Genomic DNA, 14,907 nt, shown 5'->3' with positions numbered 1-14,907 from the left:
ACATCCATTTGCTCACAGACCGCCTGTGGCTGCTTCCTCTCTATAATGGCAGAGAGTTGAGTCATTGCAACAGATCAGATGGCTCCTAGAGCTGAAAATATCTGCCATCTGGTCCTTTACACAAAGGTTTGCTTGCTGACCATGTTGGGCTTAGTGGAGGGATGAAAGGGATGGTCTTACATGAGCGTGCTTCCAGCACAGGGAGCATGGAACCCAGTGGCAGTCTGTCTGGATGTTTTCAAAGAGGCTTCTTTGTGATAGTTCATGATTATCTTGCAACATGATATCTGCCTCCCCATCCCTAGTGTGGTTAACTTGGGGAAGTTTGCTTTGTCCAAGTAGAGGGGGCTGTGGCTTGTTCACAGCCCAAGAATGCAGGAGCACGCAGGATGCTGTAGCACCAGCTTTTCTGACTTGTTAGTGATAGCCTGGGTTAGGGAAGGTTGCCTTTGGACCACATGGGCTGGGCATGCCGCTCAATTCATGGAAAGTGACTCAGAAAAGTTTGAGGTTTCACCAAGACTGTCTAAGAGGTAAGGAGGAAGTTCTTTCAGAACATAAGGGTACTGGGGTGGTGATTTCATTCTGTTCTTTTTTTATTTGTGGAATTTTTCAAGGGCACAAATGTTTTGTGTCTATTAAAAGCAGATTTGTATGCATTTTATTACAATGATTAAGATTTTAAAGTCTTAATAGTATTAATACTATACAATCTACAAAAAGATTTGAGCATCTTATAAGCCCTGATAATTATGCCTCGCTCTAAGAAACATGGCTATCTGGAAAGCCACATTATAAACTTTAATATTATAAATGTACTTTCTGTTTAGAAGTAATTCTTGGAGAGTCTCCTTTAAGAATGGATTCCTAGGCCAGGCACAGGGGTTCATGCCTATAATCCCAGCACTTTGGGAGGCTGGGAAGATTGCTTGAGCCCTGGAGTTCAGTACCAGCCTGGGCAACATAGTGAGACCCCATCTGTACAAAAAACATTTAGCTGGGCATGGTGATGCAACCTGTAGTTGCAGTTATTTGGGAGGCTGGGTTGGGAGGATCACTTGAGCCCAGGAGGTCAAGGCTGCAGTGAGCTATGATGGTGCCACTGCACTCCAGCCTGGGTGACAGTGAGACCCTCTCTCATAAATAAATAAATAAATAAATAAATAAATAAATAAATAAAATGAAAAAAACAGGATTCCTAGAGCACAGCCAGCATGCAGATCTTGTTTTCTAAGGCTTTTCTCCAATAAAAGGAACCAGGGCTCCTCAGAGGAATGGCTGAGTCTAGGGTTGGGGCAGGAACTGTACAAGATGAGCCTGGAGTATCTTATAGTGCCAGAAAATAAGTGCTCAAATACACCCATAAGTAAACCCAGCAGTGACAACAGTGTGGATATGTCATAGGGACACAGGAGCCAACAGTGACCAAAGGCAGAACAAGTTAAGCAGCAAAATTAATTAGTAGTGGATTATAATCCAATATATAAAATGAATCCACAGCCCAGACTGATAACATGGAATGGTTGAATAAATTAACAAATGAAGAATAGAGAAATCTGCTGTGCAGAAAATTGCAAATACTTTATGTAGCTACTCTGCCCTTAAGGAGGTGGAGCATAGCTCCCCACACTCAGTATGGGCTGCCAACAGTAAGCTCCCTCCAAAGAGTACAGTGTGGCAAGGGGGGCCGAGGAGAGGAACGTCACAGTGGAGAAACCGGTGTCTACCGACTTCACCAAGTGATCAGGGTCAACGTTGACAGGTAAGTTATGTTGACAGCATGCCCCTTGATATCATAGAATGACAGTGGCACTTCACTTCCGTGGTCTCTCTCCCAGAAGTCCCAGGCTAATCATAAAAACACATCAGACAGTTCCCAATTGAGAGACATGCTGCAAAATGCCGGAACAGACCTCTTCAAAACTATTAAGGTCATCAAAAACAAGGAAAGCCTGAGAAACTATCATAGCCTATTCAGGCTGCTATAATAAAATACCTAAGATTAGATGACTTATAAACAGCAGAAATATATTTGTCACAGTTCTGGAGGCTGGGAAGTCTAAGATCGAGGCACTGGTAGATTCGGTGTCTGGTGAAGGTGCTTTCTGCCTCACAAATGGCTGTCTCTCTGCTGCGTCCTCACATGGTGGAAGGGGAGAGGGAGCTCTGAGGGGTCCCTTTTATAAGGGCACTAATCCCATTCACAAGAGCTCCATCCTCATGACCTCATCACCTCCCAGAGGCCCCACCTCCTAACACCATCACCTGGGGGTTAGATTTCAACATAGGAATTTGAGAGTGGGGGGCACAAATGTTCAGTCTAAAGCTATAGCACCCTCACAGCAAAAGGAGTCTGAGGAAGCAGGCTTGAGTATGATGCAGTACCTGGATGAGGTTCAAGGACAGAAGGAGAACATTGAGTAAAAAGAAAATTGGAATAAAGTGTGACCTTTAGTTAATATTAATGTACCAATATTGATTCATTAACTATGACAAACACACCCCATAGTAAGTCAGATGTTAATAATAGGGGGAAGCGGGTAGAGGGCATATGGGAGCTCTCTCCCGCCTGTTGCAATTTTTTAGTAATCTAAACCCATTCTAAAATGAGATGCTGGCCAGGCGCAATGGGTCATGCTTGTAATCCAAGCACTTTGGGAGGTTGAGGCAGGAGGATTGCTTGAAGCCAGGAGTTTGAGACCAGCTTGGGCCACACAGCAAGACCCTGGCCAGGTGCAGTGGCTCACGCCTGTAATCCCAGCACTTTGGGAGGCTGAGGTGGGCGTATCACCTGAGGTCAGGAGTTTGAGACCAGCCTGGCCAACATGGTGAAACCCCGTCTAATAAAAATACAAAAATTAGCTGGGCATGGTGGCATGCACCTGTAATCTCAGCTACTCGGGAGGCTGAGGCAGGTGAATTCCTTGAACCCGGGAGGTGGAGGTTGCAGTGAGCTGAGATCACGCCACTGCGTTTCAGCCTGGGTGACAGAGTGAGACTCCATCTCAAAAAAAAAAAAAAAGTGTAATGAAATATTTATTTTTTACAAATTTTTATGTAGAGGTGGTGTCTTGCCATGTTACTCAGGCTGGTCTCCAATTCCTGGGCTCAAGCAATCCTCCTGCCTCAGCCTCCCAAAAGTGCTGTGGTTATAGGTGTGAGCCTCCACACCCAGCCCTGTAATAAAATATTTAATCAGCCATCAACTGATTGCTGTTCCGTACGTGGCCTGGCAGTATGTGTTGAGCATTTGAGAAAAGGAGATGGCCCAGGGTGAATGGCACCCTCTCTTAGAGACAGGAACATGTACTTGGTAAAGTAGTACATGAAGATGAAAAGTACTGGAAAGAACGTGGGCTTTGGAGTCGAAGACACAGGCTCGAATCCTCATTCTGCTTCTCAGTGTAAGTGTGTCAGGTCCCCCCCAAGCTTGCTGAGCTCACAGCCCTGGATCATGGGGATGTGCAGAGCAACCTTGCTCGCAGACTTACTTACTTGCTTAAGGGATATAACATTAATGAATCAGCACAGTGCCTAAGGTCAAGTGTCGACATGCAAAAATAAAAAATCTAAAATAGCAGTGGTACAGTATATGCTGCAAAGCAGCATATGTTATTTGGAGAAATGAGCAAGAGTTGGAAGTAACTGCTATGAATGTAGAAGAGGTTGACAGGAGCAGGTTGGAAAGAGAAACTCTGTCCTGGTGGCTAAGCCCAGGATGAGGGAGGGTGGGATAGGGCTGTGAGGCGCAGCACCTGGCAACGCTGCTTCCTGGAGGGGCTGTGGTGCTGAGGTCTGGGGCTGCATTAAGAGGGAGGTGGGGCGCAGGGACTTTAAATACAGATCATTGTGAAATGGTGAATTGGGAAAGTCAGGTCCAGCCTGCCTTTGTCTTCTTCCCTGAGTGCCTTGCACACACTCAAACTTCCGGAAACACTTGTTAGTTGCTTGATGGGTTACATTCCTAATGAGTGTGTAACCAACCCAAGAATATATGGACATAGAATAGGCTGTTGAATGTTTTCTTTTGCCTCCTTATGGTTGTGGAGTTGAACTGTGTGTCACATGTGTTATAGGATTACCTAACATCACTAAATAGAGAAAGCTGTAACGTCAGTGCAGTAGGCTTTCTATATTTCCCCGTTAAAATATAATAAGTGCTGGGCACAGTGGCTCACACCTGTAATCCCAACACTTTGGGAGGCTGAGGCAGGAAGATCTCTTGAGCCCAGGAGTTGGAGGCTACAGTGAGCCGTGATCATACCACTGCACTCCAGCCTGGGAGACAGAGCAAGATCCTGTCTCCGAACACACATACACACACACAAAGGAAGACTGCCCCCCAAACCTTTTGGGGTTTTAAAGTACAAGACTTTTGGGGTTTAAGCACTGAAGTGTTGGAAATGTTCCCCACTGAGGCGAGGAGTTGCTGATGAAGTGATGGGAAATGCAAGCGGAGCCTTGAGCCGTGGAGGTGAAGGTTGACGGAGCCTGCGTGAGCTTGCCCATCAACAAGACAGCAGGCACAGACAGGCCAGCTGTTGTGAGCTTGGCTTTAGGACTCCATTCAGTAGGCAGGAGGAGAGCTGCAGCAGAGGCGGGCTGTAGGTCCCTGAAGCACATCGCTGCCTTCACAGCTGGGCAAGCTCCCATCCAGTGCGGTAAGCAGAGCCGGGTAAGGGACCCTTGCGTTTGCTCTCGGGGCAGTTCGTCCCAGATGGGACTGGTTTCAGGACGCCTGCGCCGTTTGTTAGGGGTTTGTAGTTCCCAGTGTCTCTTTTGTTCTGCTATCTTGAAAAGCAGGTTGCTTGTCAGCTCACAATGCTGTGGGTAAGGTCTGGCGAGGTCGGCGAATGTGTTCTCATTGTTTATTCTTCTGCCTGAAGATGAGAAATAATGCAAATCAGAGTGCAGATTCCGGCTCGAGCTCTGCAGGCATACACGGATGTGCGAGGGTATGCTCGCCGGTGCTGCATGTGTGCTTGTGGATGCATGCAATTGTTGCAGCTTGGGATTCACAGTTAGCTGAAAGCACATTGGAACTGGAAGGCAGTGCTCTTAACACCGTGTTCTAGGCTGGAAGCCGTAGAGCCAGCATCTGCACTGATGGGACTGTAGCCCTTGGTATGTGGGACCCTTGCTCCGTGTGAGTTCTGCAGATGGGTTCCCTGAGGGAGCTGGCTGCAGGACGCCAGCATCGCATGAAGACTTGTCTGTCTTGTTTGCCTTTTCTTTTTCAGTAGCAGTAAGAAACAGGCATTCCCACTACTCAGGCATTGAATGCGGACGTTGAGAAAAAATGGTGAGTCAGCTACATCCAAATGAAAAAAAAAGCGGCGAAATCAGGTGTGCATGTTTAGTCATGAGAAATATTCCCTGAGTGTTTTGCACATAGCCTGCTAATTGCAGTGACATAATTTAAATAGAGAAAATGGAATCACCATGGTTCTTAGCATTTTCCAATTCTTTTATTTTCCTCTTTGGTGTGATTGTGACAGTTTAAGGGTTTTACTATACGTGCGCTTTTCCCTCCCTTTTATGTTGTGATAAAAGAAAGAGATGATTAGTTTTGGCTATATTTCTAAATGGTTGGAATGCTTTTGCTTTACTAAAGGAAGCTTTTGTGTGTGCAGAGGGTCGATGCCATTTTTACAGGGAAATTGATGCATAAGTACGTGTGCACACACAGACTCTCTCTTTGGTCTGCATTTACTGACTCACATGAGTAGGTGTCATTTTGAAATACATGTTTTTAGCGGTTGTGCTAGTTGAAAGGTAAAAAGGCAAAGGAGTTTGAAGAAAGGCTTTTGGAAATCTACCTGGTAATGCTTACAACTAAACAGCCTACTGCCTTGTAGATGGTCTTAAGATTTATAATATGAATGGAAAATAATATTTTAATGTAACATATAAAAAAACTGAAGATTTGGTACCAGGTTGATGAATGGTTGGCATATTTCTTTTCATTACAGAATAGAACCTTTGAGGTCATACTCTACAAGTATTTATTATTATTTTATTGCAGAAAAGTATTGCATGGGTGGTAGAGGCACATTTCTTTCTTTTGTCGCACATAGTAGCAAAAGCATTTTATACTTTGTCCCTTTCTGTTTCTGTCTCTGCCTCCCCCCGCGCCCCACGCCCCCCACCACCCAAACCAACACCATACCTCTTAAGGAAAAAAATTGCAGGGGAATTCTCATCTACAGAGGCATGAACAACACACACAGAAGTGGTTTTTCACAGAGTGCTAGGAATAACCATACATGTTGGTGTCAAGCATATAGGCTGCAGAAGGCTCTGTTGCCCAGCCGGGGGGACTAATGACCCTGGTGAGTGCACGCTGGCTGCTGCTTTTTTTGCATGGGCTGGCTGCTCTTCCAGAGTCTGCCTTTGGATTTTGGAGGTTGAGGAAGGAAGGGAATATTTTATATGGCCTTTGGAATACATTTACTTTACACTACGTTTAATTTTTTACCTCTTATGTGCATTACATTTTTAAGAAGACCAGGGTGGGGGAGCAGTGGGAAGAAGCTGTCTTGTATCCACCCATCTTTCCCCTGTCCTCGGGCACTGATTTCCAGCTGGCTTTTCCAAGAGCAAGTAAGATAGTTGGGTCATTTCTGGAAGGCTTGTAGACATCCCTGGATGTCTGAAGAGGTCCTAGAGTTATTTACTTGTTTACCTTTAAAACATATTTGCAGACTCCTTATTTAAAATTCCTGAAAGTTCACAGTGCCTCTTCACATGTATACCTTGGGTCCTACTATGCGGGTACCATCTTGATTTTATAATGAAGCAAACTGGGGGTGGGGTGACCGGATTCTCACAGCCAGTTAGTGAAGAGCCCTCGTGGGGCAGCATGGCTGATTTTCAGTCTGGTGGGCTCCTGCGGACTAACGGGCCAAGGTCCTCCAGGTAAGGCTGAATGTAGAACTGGCCCCAGAATTCCCAGTTATTCTCTTTGTAACTTTCACATCCCTTATCTAGTGTGCTGCCAGCGCAGTGAGAAGGAATTTCAGTTTGGACTTCTGGGGGTGAAGTACAGAAACCCGTCAACCAGGCGGAGACAGCATGTGTGCTCCTCAGCCTGCATTGTTGTGGCTTGCGAAGCCACCTAACCATTCTGACCTTCCATTTCTTCGTCAATAAAACAAGGGGCACAGATTAAATTATTTCTTATTTAAAAATTGTTTATTTTTTATTTTTACCATTACCTTGATCTTGAAGATTAAATTATTTCCAAGGTACCTTCCAGCTATAGTCATTTTTGGTTCTTAGGGAGAGAAGCCAGGGACTCAAATTTCCCTTCAGTCATATTTCCAGCTCTGTGGGGTGATTTGTGGCTGCACTGTTTTGCTTATTTGCCATCATTGTTTCCAGGAACAAAAGCATATGAATATATATGAGATACATGCACAGGTGTAATAGCTTTGATATCCATTTACAAATAAAATCAGCTCTGTCAGCAAACTCCATTTTCTGCCAACAGGGCTTTGTTGACGGAAATGCCCTTGACAGCTAAACCTACTTCGGTCTTCTTGTGGTAATGCCTCATAAAGCCACTCACTGACAAGGTGCTCTTGGGTATAACTTGCATGAAATTTGTTATAAAATTATTCTGTTAAAAAAAATCTGGCCCGTTGGACCCTTAAATGTACTTGGAGGCCATTAAGGGTGGGAAAAAAAAAAAACAACCTAGAAATTCTAGAGAAATTTTCAACGTTTATAGACGTGTGTGTGTGTGTACACATATGTACATACCCATACACATATATGTACTACACACGTTTTCTATAGTAATTATGCATATAAAGTTATGTCGTGTACAACAAATATCTGAAGCCTATTGGATAAACAGTCCATTTCTGATTCTAATTCAGCTGAGTTAGATGATAGGCAGGCAATAATCTGAGATGGGAGGTTTCCACAATTTGGGGTCACATGCAATTGTGATAAAAGGAAGGTTGAGATTTTCTCTTAATTTATGAAGCTGATATGCTCTTCTAACTAGTTTTTATTATATCTTACCACAGGGCCACCCAAAATTCAAAATTACTCCTGATTTTGTAAGCTTCACATATGTTTTTGAGAATGAGGTTTTATACTAATCTGAGATCATAGCTTTCAAGGCTGTGATACATAGTTTTTATTAACATTTCCTATTTTAAAAATCAATTTTGCTAATTAAAACCTTTTTATTAAGAATATGTAGAAGTTCTGGGAAGCAGAGTGAAGATATTACAAATCACCCTCAATCCTATCACCCAGAGTCTCCACTGTGGAACATGGAAGTGTATCTGCTTTGAAGTCCTTGCAAATATATGTTTTTACACATGCAATTATATTACACATACTGTATGTAAGCTGTCTTTTTCTGTAACTTGTATGTGTATAGTGCATGACATTCTAAAATCTAACAACCCTGTAGCCATACTGTGGACATTTAGGGCTGCTGTTGGTGTTTGACAGTTGTAAATAATACTGCAGCAGATATCTGCAGTGAAATGCTTGTGCTCTTCTGTGTTGATTTCCTTGGGATACAATTCTAGACATGGAGTTGCTAGGCAGGCATTAGAAAATATCACCATGTTGCCCTCCAAAAAGTGTGTGCTTACTATTTACACTCTAGGCACCGATCGTCCAGGGCAGTCCTACTTCTCCCAAAACTTTGTCAATATTAGACATATTTAAAATTCTGTGGTTTGATAGGCAAAAAAGTTATTTCATTTTTAACTTGCATTTCTTCAGGGACTAGCAAAGTCAGACTTTTCTGGTGTACTGAGTGGCCATTTGTGGGTTTTTTTTGTACATTACTCTTCAGGGCATGTTCATTTTCCTACTGAAGATGAGCCCTTTCTTTATTGTTGTGGTTTAGGTTGCAGATACATCCCTGCCGTGTGCTGTGTGCCTTCCAGATGTTAGTGGGTGGTTAGAGTTCGACTTTTTGGACACACAAGTGTGTTGAATTTTAGTGTTGTCACCCTTGCACCTGGAGCCTCTGTGTGGCCAGTTCTGCCTTTTGGTGGCTACTGGCTTCTGGTAGTTGTGCATTGCCATTACTGGTCTCTTGTTACCATATGTGCTGCAGAAGGTGTAACCACCAGGAGCTCTGTCAGCATGAATTCCCTAGGAGGTGTAGACATCCATCTCGGAAGGCTGGTAGGAAAATTGTCTCTGTGGAAAAATTAAGAAATGGCCGGCTTTCCGACAACGCTAACTCATCATAGTTCACTTCTTTTGCTCTGGTTGACGGGAAACTCGTGGCCCTATTGGAAGCACAACCGTAGGACCTCTGTACGTTCTAGGGTCCGGTCTGCTCTTTGCATAAGGGTGCTTGCCCCTGCTTGTGCCTTTCTGCTTTTTGTTTACATTTGCTCTCACTGTGATGTTTTTATGTTCCTTTTGATACTCAAGTTGTGTGTTTGTTTTCCTGCGTGAGACACTTCTAAACATTTCATCATTTAAGGTATACATAGATCAAAGTAAATAGGGACCACATAAACATATGTAGAAACACGTTCGGAACACCAAAGAGCTTCTCAGTCACCAGTTAATATTGTGGTTCTTTTCTGTTGTTGTTGTTGTTGTTGTTTTTGAGATGGAGTCTCGCTCTGTCACCCAGGCTAGAGTGCAGTGGCGCAATCTCAGCTCACTGTAACCTCCACCTCCCAGGTTCAACCAGTTCTTCTGCCTCAGCCTCCCGAGTAGCTGGGATTACAGGCATGCGCCACCAAGCCCAGCTAATGTTTTTTTGTATTTTTAGTAGAGACAGGGTTTCACCATATTGGCCAGGCTGGTCTCAAACTCCTGACCTTGTGATCCGCCCGCCTCGGCCTCCCAAAGTGCTGGGATTATAGGCATGAGCCACCACGCCCGGCCAATATTGTTATTACAGTCATTGTTTTATAGAAAAACTTAGTGACCTCATATTGTTCTTACCGGGCAAGTGAGCCTACCAGAATCTGTTTCTGTAGTAATTGTGGAAATGTGACGTTACAGTGGAAGAGGAGAGTTGGGACATGGCTCTGGAGTGGAGCTGGGGCTGTCCACCTCTCACTTAGGATGGAATCCTCTCCTAGGCCCTTCAGCTCCAGCACACTGGAAGTCTAAGGGATTTTGTTTGTCTGTTTGCCCCTATGTTTTAATCACCGCTAGGATCAGAAGAACTGCAGTCTCTGTGGACAGGTCTTCAGGTGACATCAGTATGTTATCTCCCTGGTTAACAATTAGCATTCCCGAGGTCGGGTGCTGTGCTGCATGCAAAGTTGAAGCAGGCACAGACAGAACCTTCCTTGAAGGAGTTTGTCCTGTATTAATAGTGAAGATAATATATAAATTGTTCAACAAATGACCATAGACTGGGAGGTTTAAACAACAGACATTTATTGCTCACGGTTCTTCTGAGTGGCTGGTAGTCCAATGTCAAGGTGCTGGCCTGTGGATTCCTGGTTCATAGATGGCACTTTCTACCTGTGTCCTCACATGAGGGAGAGCAGAGAGAGGAAGCAAGCTCTCTCGCCTATCTTTTCTTTTTTTGAGACAGGTTCTGTCACTCCAGGCTGGAGTGCAGTGGTGCAATCACAGCTCACTGCACCCTCAAACTCCCAAACTCCTAGGCCCAAGCAATCTTCCCACCTCAGCCTCCTGAGTAGCTGGGACTTTAAGCATGTACCACCATGCCTGGCTAATTTTGTTTGTTTTTGTAGAGATGGAGTCTCATTATGTTGGCCAGGAGGGTCTCAAGCTCCCGGCCTCAAGCAGTCCTCCCACTTTGGCCTCCCAAAGTGCTGGGATTACAGGCATGAGCCACAATGCCATCCTTGAGTACTTCTTATGAGGGTACTAATCCATTCATGAGGGCTTCACCCTCCTGACTGCATCACCTTCCAAAGGCTCCACCTGTTAATCCCATCCCATTGGAGTTAGGATTTCAACTTACGGATTTGGGAGACAGGGCACAGGCATTCAGACCACAACATAAATGTGAATGGCTGAGGAGCATGGGAGTCAGAAGGCCCGAGCACATCAGGTTGCCTGCTTTGCTTTCTGCTCCTTTCCTCTCTCTTCCCTCCTCCCTTCCTTTGTTTCTTCATTCCTTCTTTCCTGTTGACTCAGTGAGCTTTTGCTGCAACCTGCTTTGTGCCAGGCATTGTGTTGGACCTGGAATACAGAGGTAGATTAGGCAGGAGTGAGCACAGTCATTTCAGCCAGGAGGAGAGATACTAAATGAAAATACCACAGAATGGTGAAGTACTGTCTAGGAATCAACAGGTAGGGATTCAGTACTGTGCAAGTTCAGAGAAGAAAGGCATATCTGTGTCAACGGGTCCAGGAAATGTTTCATGGAGGAGGTTGCTTTTTTTTTTTTTTGAGACGGAGTCTCGCTCTGTTGCCAGTCTGGAGTGCGGTGGCGCGATATTGGCTCACTGTAGCCTCCGCCTCCCCGGTTCAAGTGATTCTCCTGTCTTAGCCTCCCGAGTAGCTGGAACTACAGGCGCCCGCCACCATGCCCAGCTAATTTTTCTATTTTTAGTAGAGACAGGGTTTCACTATGTTGGGCAGGATGGTCTTGATCTCCTGACCTCGTGATCTACCCCCCTCGGCCTCCCGAAGTGCTGGGATTACAGGCATGAGCCACCATGCCCGGCCCCGCATTTCACTGGATCTTCAGAACAGGAATGGCTTCCTTGGGGAGGGTCCCAAAGAGTGCGAATCAAAACAGAGATTTGGGAGCCACCAGGCATGCATAGGTAGGGCAGGGCATCTCAACTCACTGCAGCTCATCAGACAGACATCTCAGATCACTACAGCTCATCAGACAGACATCTCAAATCACTACAGCCCATCAGACAGACATCTCAACTCACTGCAGCTCATCAGACAGACATCTCAACTCACTACAGCTCATCAGACAGACAAATCACTACAACTCGTCAGACAACTCACTACAACTCATCAAACAGACATCTCAAATCACTACAGCTCATCAGACAGACAAATCACTACAACTCGTCAGACAACTCACTACAACTCATCAAACAGACATCTCAACTCACTACAACTCATCAGACAGACATCTCAGATCACTACAGCTCATCGGACAGACATCTCAACTCACTACAACTCATCAGACAGACATCTCAGATCACTACAGCTCATCAGACAGACATCTCAGATCACTACAGCTCATCAGACAGATATCTCAGATCACTACAGCTCGTCGGACAGACATCTCAGATCACTACAGCTCATCAGACAGTATATCTCAACTCACCACAATTCATCAGACAGACATCTTAGCTCACTACAACTCATCAGACAGTACCTCTCAAGTCATTGGGTTTTATGGTCTGTGACTGATACCCCGATAGAGTTGTGGAGGTGAAAAGAGTACAGGTGAAAGTGTTCAGTAATATGAACACCTCCTAGATCCATCCTAGATGTCTAGAAATTCACACACACAATTCACACACACATTTGTGGCTCAGAAGAGCATGTGGGTGTAGGGAACAAGGTGTAAGGTGAACCCAAATTCATACATTGCTTGTTACCTCTGCCCAGACCTTAGTAGCTTTAAGCTTTTGTCAATAATAGATCATACCTTATAAATATTACACAACCCAGATGCTTCTAAAATTATTATTGAGGTAAATGAAAATGTCTGCCACAGTAAGATAGTATTTATCACAGAGATTCAGATATGATTTTTTTTCTCTTTTAATCTAAAGAAATATAGTAATGAAAAAAAAAGTCAGCTAATGTGCTATAAGCAATTGTTGGGAATCTTGGCATGAAATTCAGGGTACCGATTATATCCATATCCAATTTTTAGAAGTGGATACTCTGATGTGTTTATGAGTTTTATTTCTGGTCTGCTTCCTACTCCTCAAAATTCCCTGTGTATACATTGAAAACAAAAAGCCAGCCACAGATCACTTGATCATTACAGCATAAAGAGTAGAATAATTGTGTTAGTTACCTTGCTGCATAACAAATCATCCACCAATTTGGTGGCTTCAGCACCACTAAACATTTATTATCTCATACACTTTCTAAGGGTTAGGGAGGAGGTTAACTGGGTTATTGTGGCTCAGCATCTCCTGAGATTGCAGTCAACATGTGGGCCGGGACAGCCGTCTTCCAAAGGCTTGCTTGGAGCTAGAGGATCCGCTTCCAAGAGGGCACCCATATGTCTGTTGGCAGGAGGCCTCAGTTCCTCCCCACATGGATCTCCCTATAGGGCTGCTTGAGTGTCCTCACAACATGGTAGTTGGCTTCTCCACTGTGAGTTATCCTCAGGAGAGAGGAAGGAGGAAGTTGCAATGCCTGTGTGGTCTGGTCTCAGAAGTCACACACTTCTGCCGTACATTTTTAAACCAATTTATTGAGGTATGATTGACATACAAAAGGCTGTACATATTTAATGTATACAACTTGATGAATTTGGAGATAAGTATCTATATGCCTGTGAAATCATCACCACAATCAGTGCCTTAAATGGATCCATCACCTCTAAAAGTTTTCTCCCACCCTGTCAACCCTCTTTTTTGTTGTTGTCATTGATAAGATCTACCCTCTTATCAAATTTGTAAATGTACAATACATAATTATTAACTACAGATGCTATGCTGTGCTGTGCAGTAGGTCTCTGGGACTGATTCATCTCGTGTAATTGAAACTTTGTGCCCTCTCACCAATATCTCCCTGTTTCCCCTTCCACCATCCCCTGACAACCACCATTCATTCTATTTGAATGTTTAAAATTCTTCACGTATGTGGGACCATGTGGTACTTGTCTTTCTGTGCCTGGCTTGTCCCACTTAGCATAATGTCCTGTAGCTCATCCATGTTGTCACAAATGGCAAGATTTCCCTCCTTTTTAAGTCTTTTCCATTCCTCTATATGCACACGTCACATTTTCTTTATTCACTCATCTGTCAATGTCTGCTTAGGTGGCTTCCATGCCTTGGCATTCACAGTATACGTAGTTCACACAAGTGAACTATTCAGAATAGTTCATGTTGTAGTGAACATGTGAGTTCTGCCATATTTTGCTTGTTCAAAAGGAGTCAGAGTCCGGCCTACTTCTAACAAGCTCCACTTGTTTGAAGGAAGGAGTTTCAAAGGAATTGTTGGGACTTCTTTGTTTGTGTTTTAGAAATGAGGTCTCTCTCTGTTGTCCAGGCTGGCATGCAGTGACACAGTCATGACTCAGTGCATTGTTGAACTCCTGGATTCAAGTGATCCTCCCGCCTCAGCTTTCCGAGTAGCTGGGACTATAGGTGCATGCCACCATACTTGGCTAATTTTTTAAAAAACTTTTCTTTCGGTACCAAATCTTGCTATGTTGCCCAGGCTGGTCTCGAACTCCTGGCCTCAACTGATCCTCCTGCCTAGGCATCCCAAGTTGCTGGGACTCTAGGCATGAGCCACTGTGCCTGGCTGGTTTTGATAACTTTATACACCTCATAGTCAAAACAGTAAGTTCCAGAAAGCTCCTTTGTATTCTTCCCAATGAAACCCTGCCCCACAACCATCCCTCCCTGATGTGTGACCCTAGTGAGTGTTGCCTTTTCTTGAGCTTCATGTAAACTGGACCCTGCTTGTGCATTCTTTGGCAGCTGACCCTTCATTCAGGGTCATGCCCCTGGGACCCATTCTCATTGCTGTGTCTCGGTAGTTTTTCTAAATTACTGGCTAGTGTTCCCTTCTGTGAATACAGCACCACTGGTTGATCCACTCACCAGTAGGTGGGCAGTGTTTGGCCAGCATGAATGAGGGCTTGTGTTGTTTCTCTTGGATGAGAGTTGTTTCTCTGAGAGTGGCGGACTGGCTGGGTCGCAGGGCAGGTGTGTGAGAGTCTCCTTCCTCACACAGTTTCACTAGGACTCAGAGGCCATGATC

The 14,907-nt window shown here is 44.5% G+C and overlaps 1 protein-coding gene across 6 annotated transcripts in view; it reads left to right on the top strand.

The window, feature by feature from the left end:
- The window catches only part of LOC105478107 (shroom family member 2), a 164,505-nt gene that overhangs the window by 120,927 nt on the left and 28,671 nt on the right, over positions 1–14,907 (top strand). Inside the window, exon 1 of one of the 6 annotated variants that reach the window (XM_024791648.2) lies at positions 3,903–4,661. The exons of 3 other annotated variants lie outside the window; for them this stretch is intronic. Coding sequence is in view for 1 of the 3 variants with exons in the window: in XM_071088879.1 (XP_070944980.1) it covers positions 4,897–4,955 (59 nt within the window). In the remaining 2 variants the exon portion in view is untranslated. Of the gene's footprint in view, positions 1–3,902; positions 4,662–4,735; positions 4,956–14,907 lie in introns of those variants that run through there. 2 more of the 6 variants (XM_024791645.2, XM_071088879.1) reach the window with 2 other exon arrangements.

This window comes from Macaca nemestrina, chromosome X (assembly GCF_043159975.1).
Source record: "Macaca nemestrina isolate mMacNem1 chromosome X, mMacNem.hap1, whole genome shotgun sequence".
NCBI lineage: Eukaryota > Metazoa > Chordata > Mammalia > Primates > Cercopithecidae > Macaca > Macaca nemestrina.
This window is presented reverse-complemented; position numbering and strand designations above follow the sequence as displayed.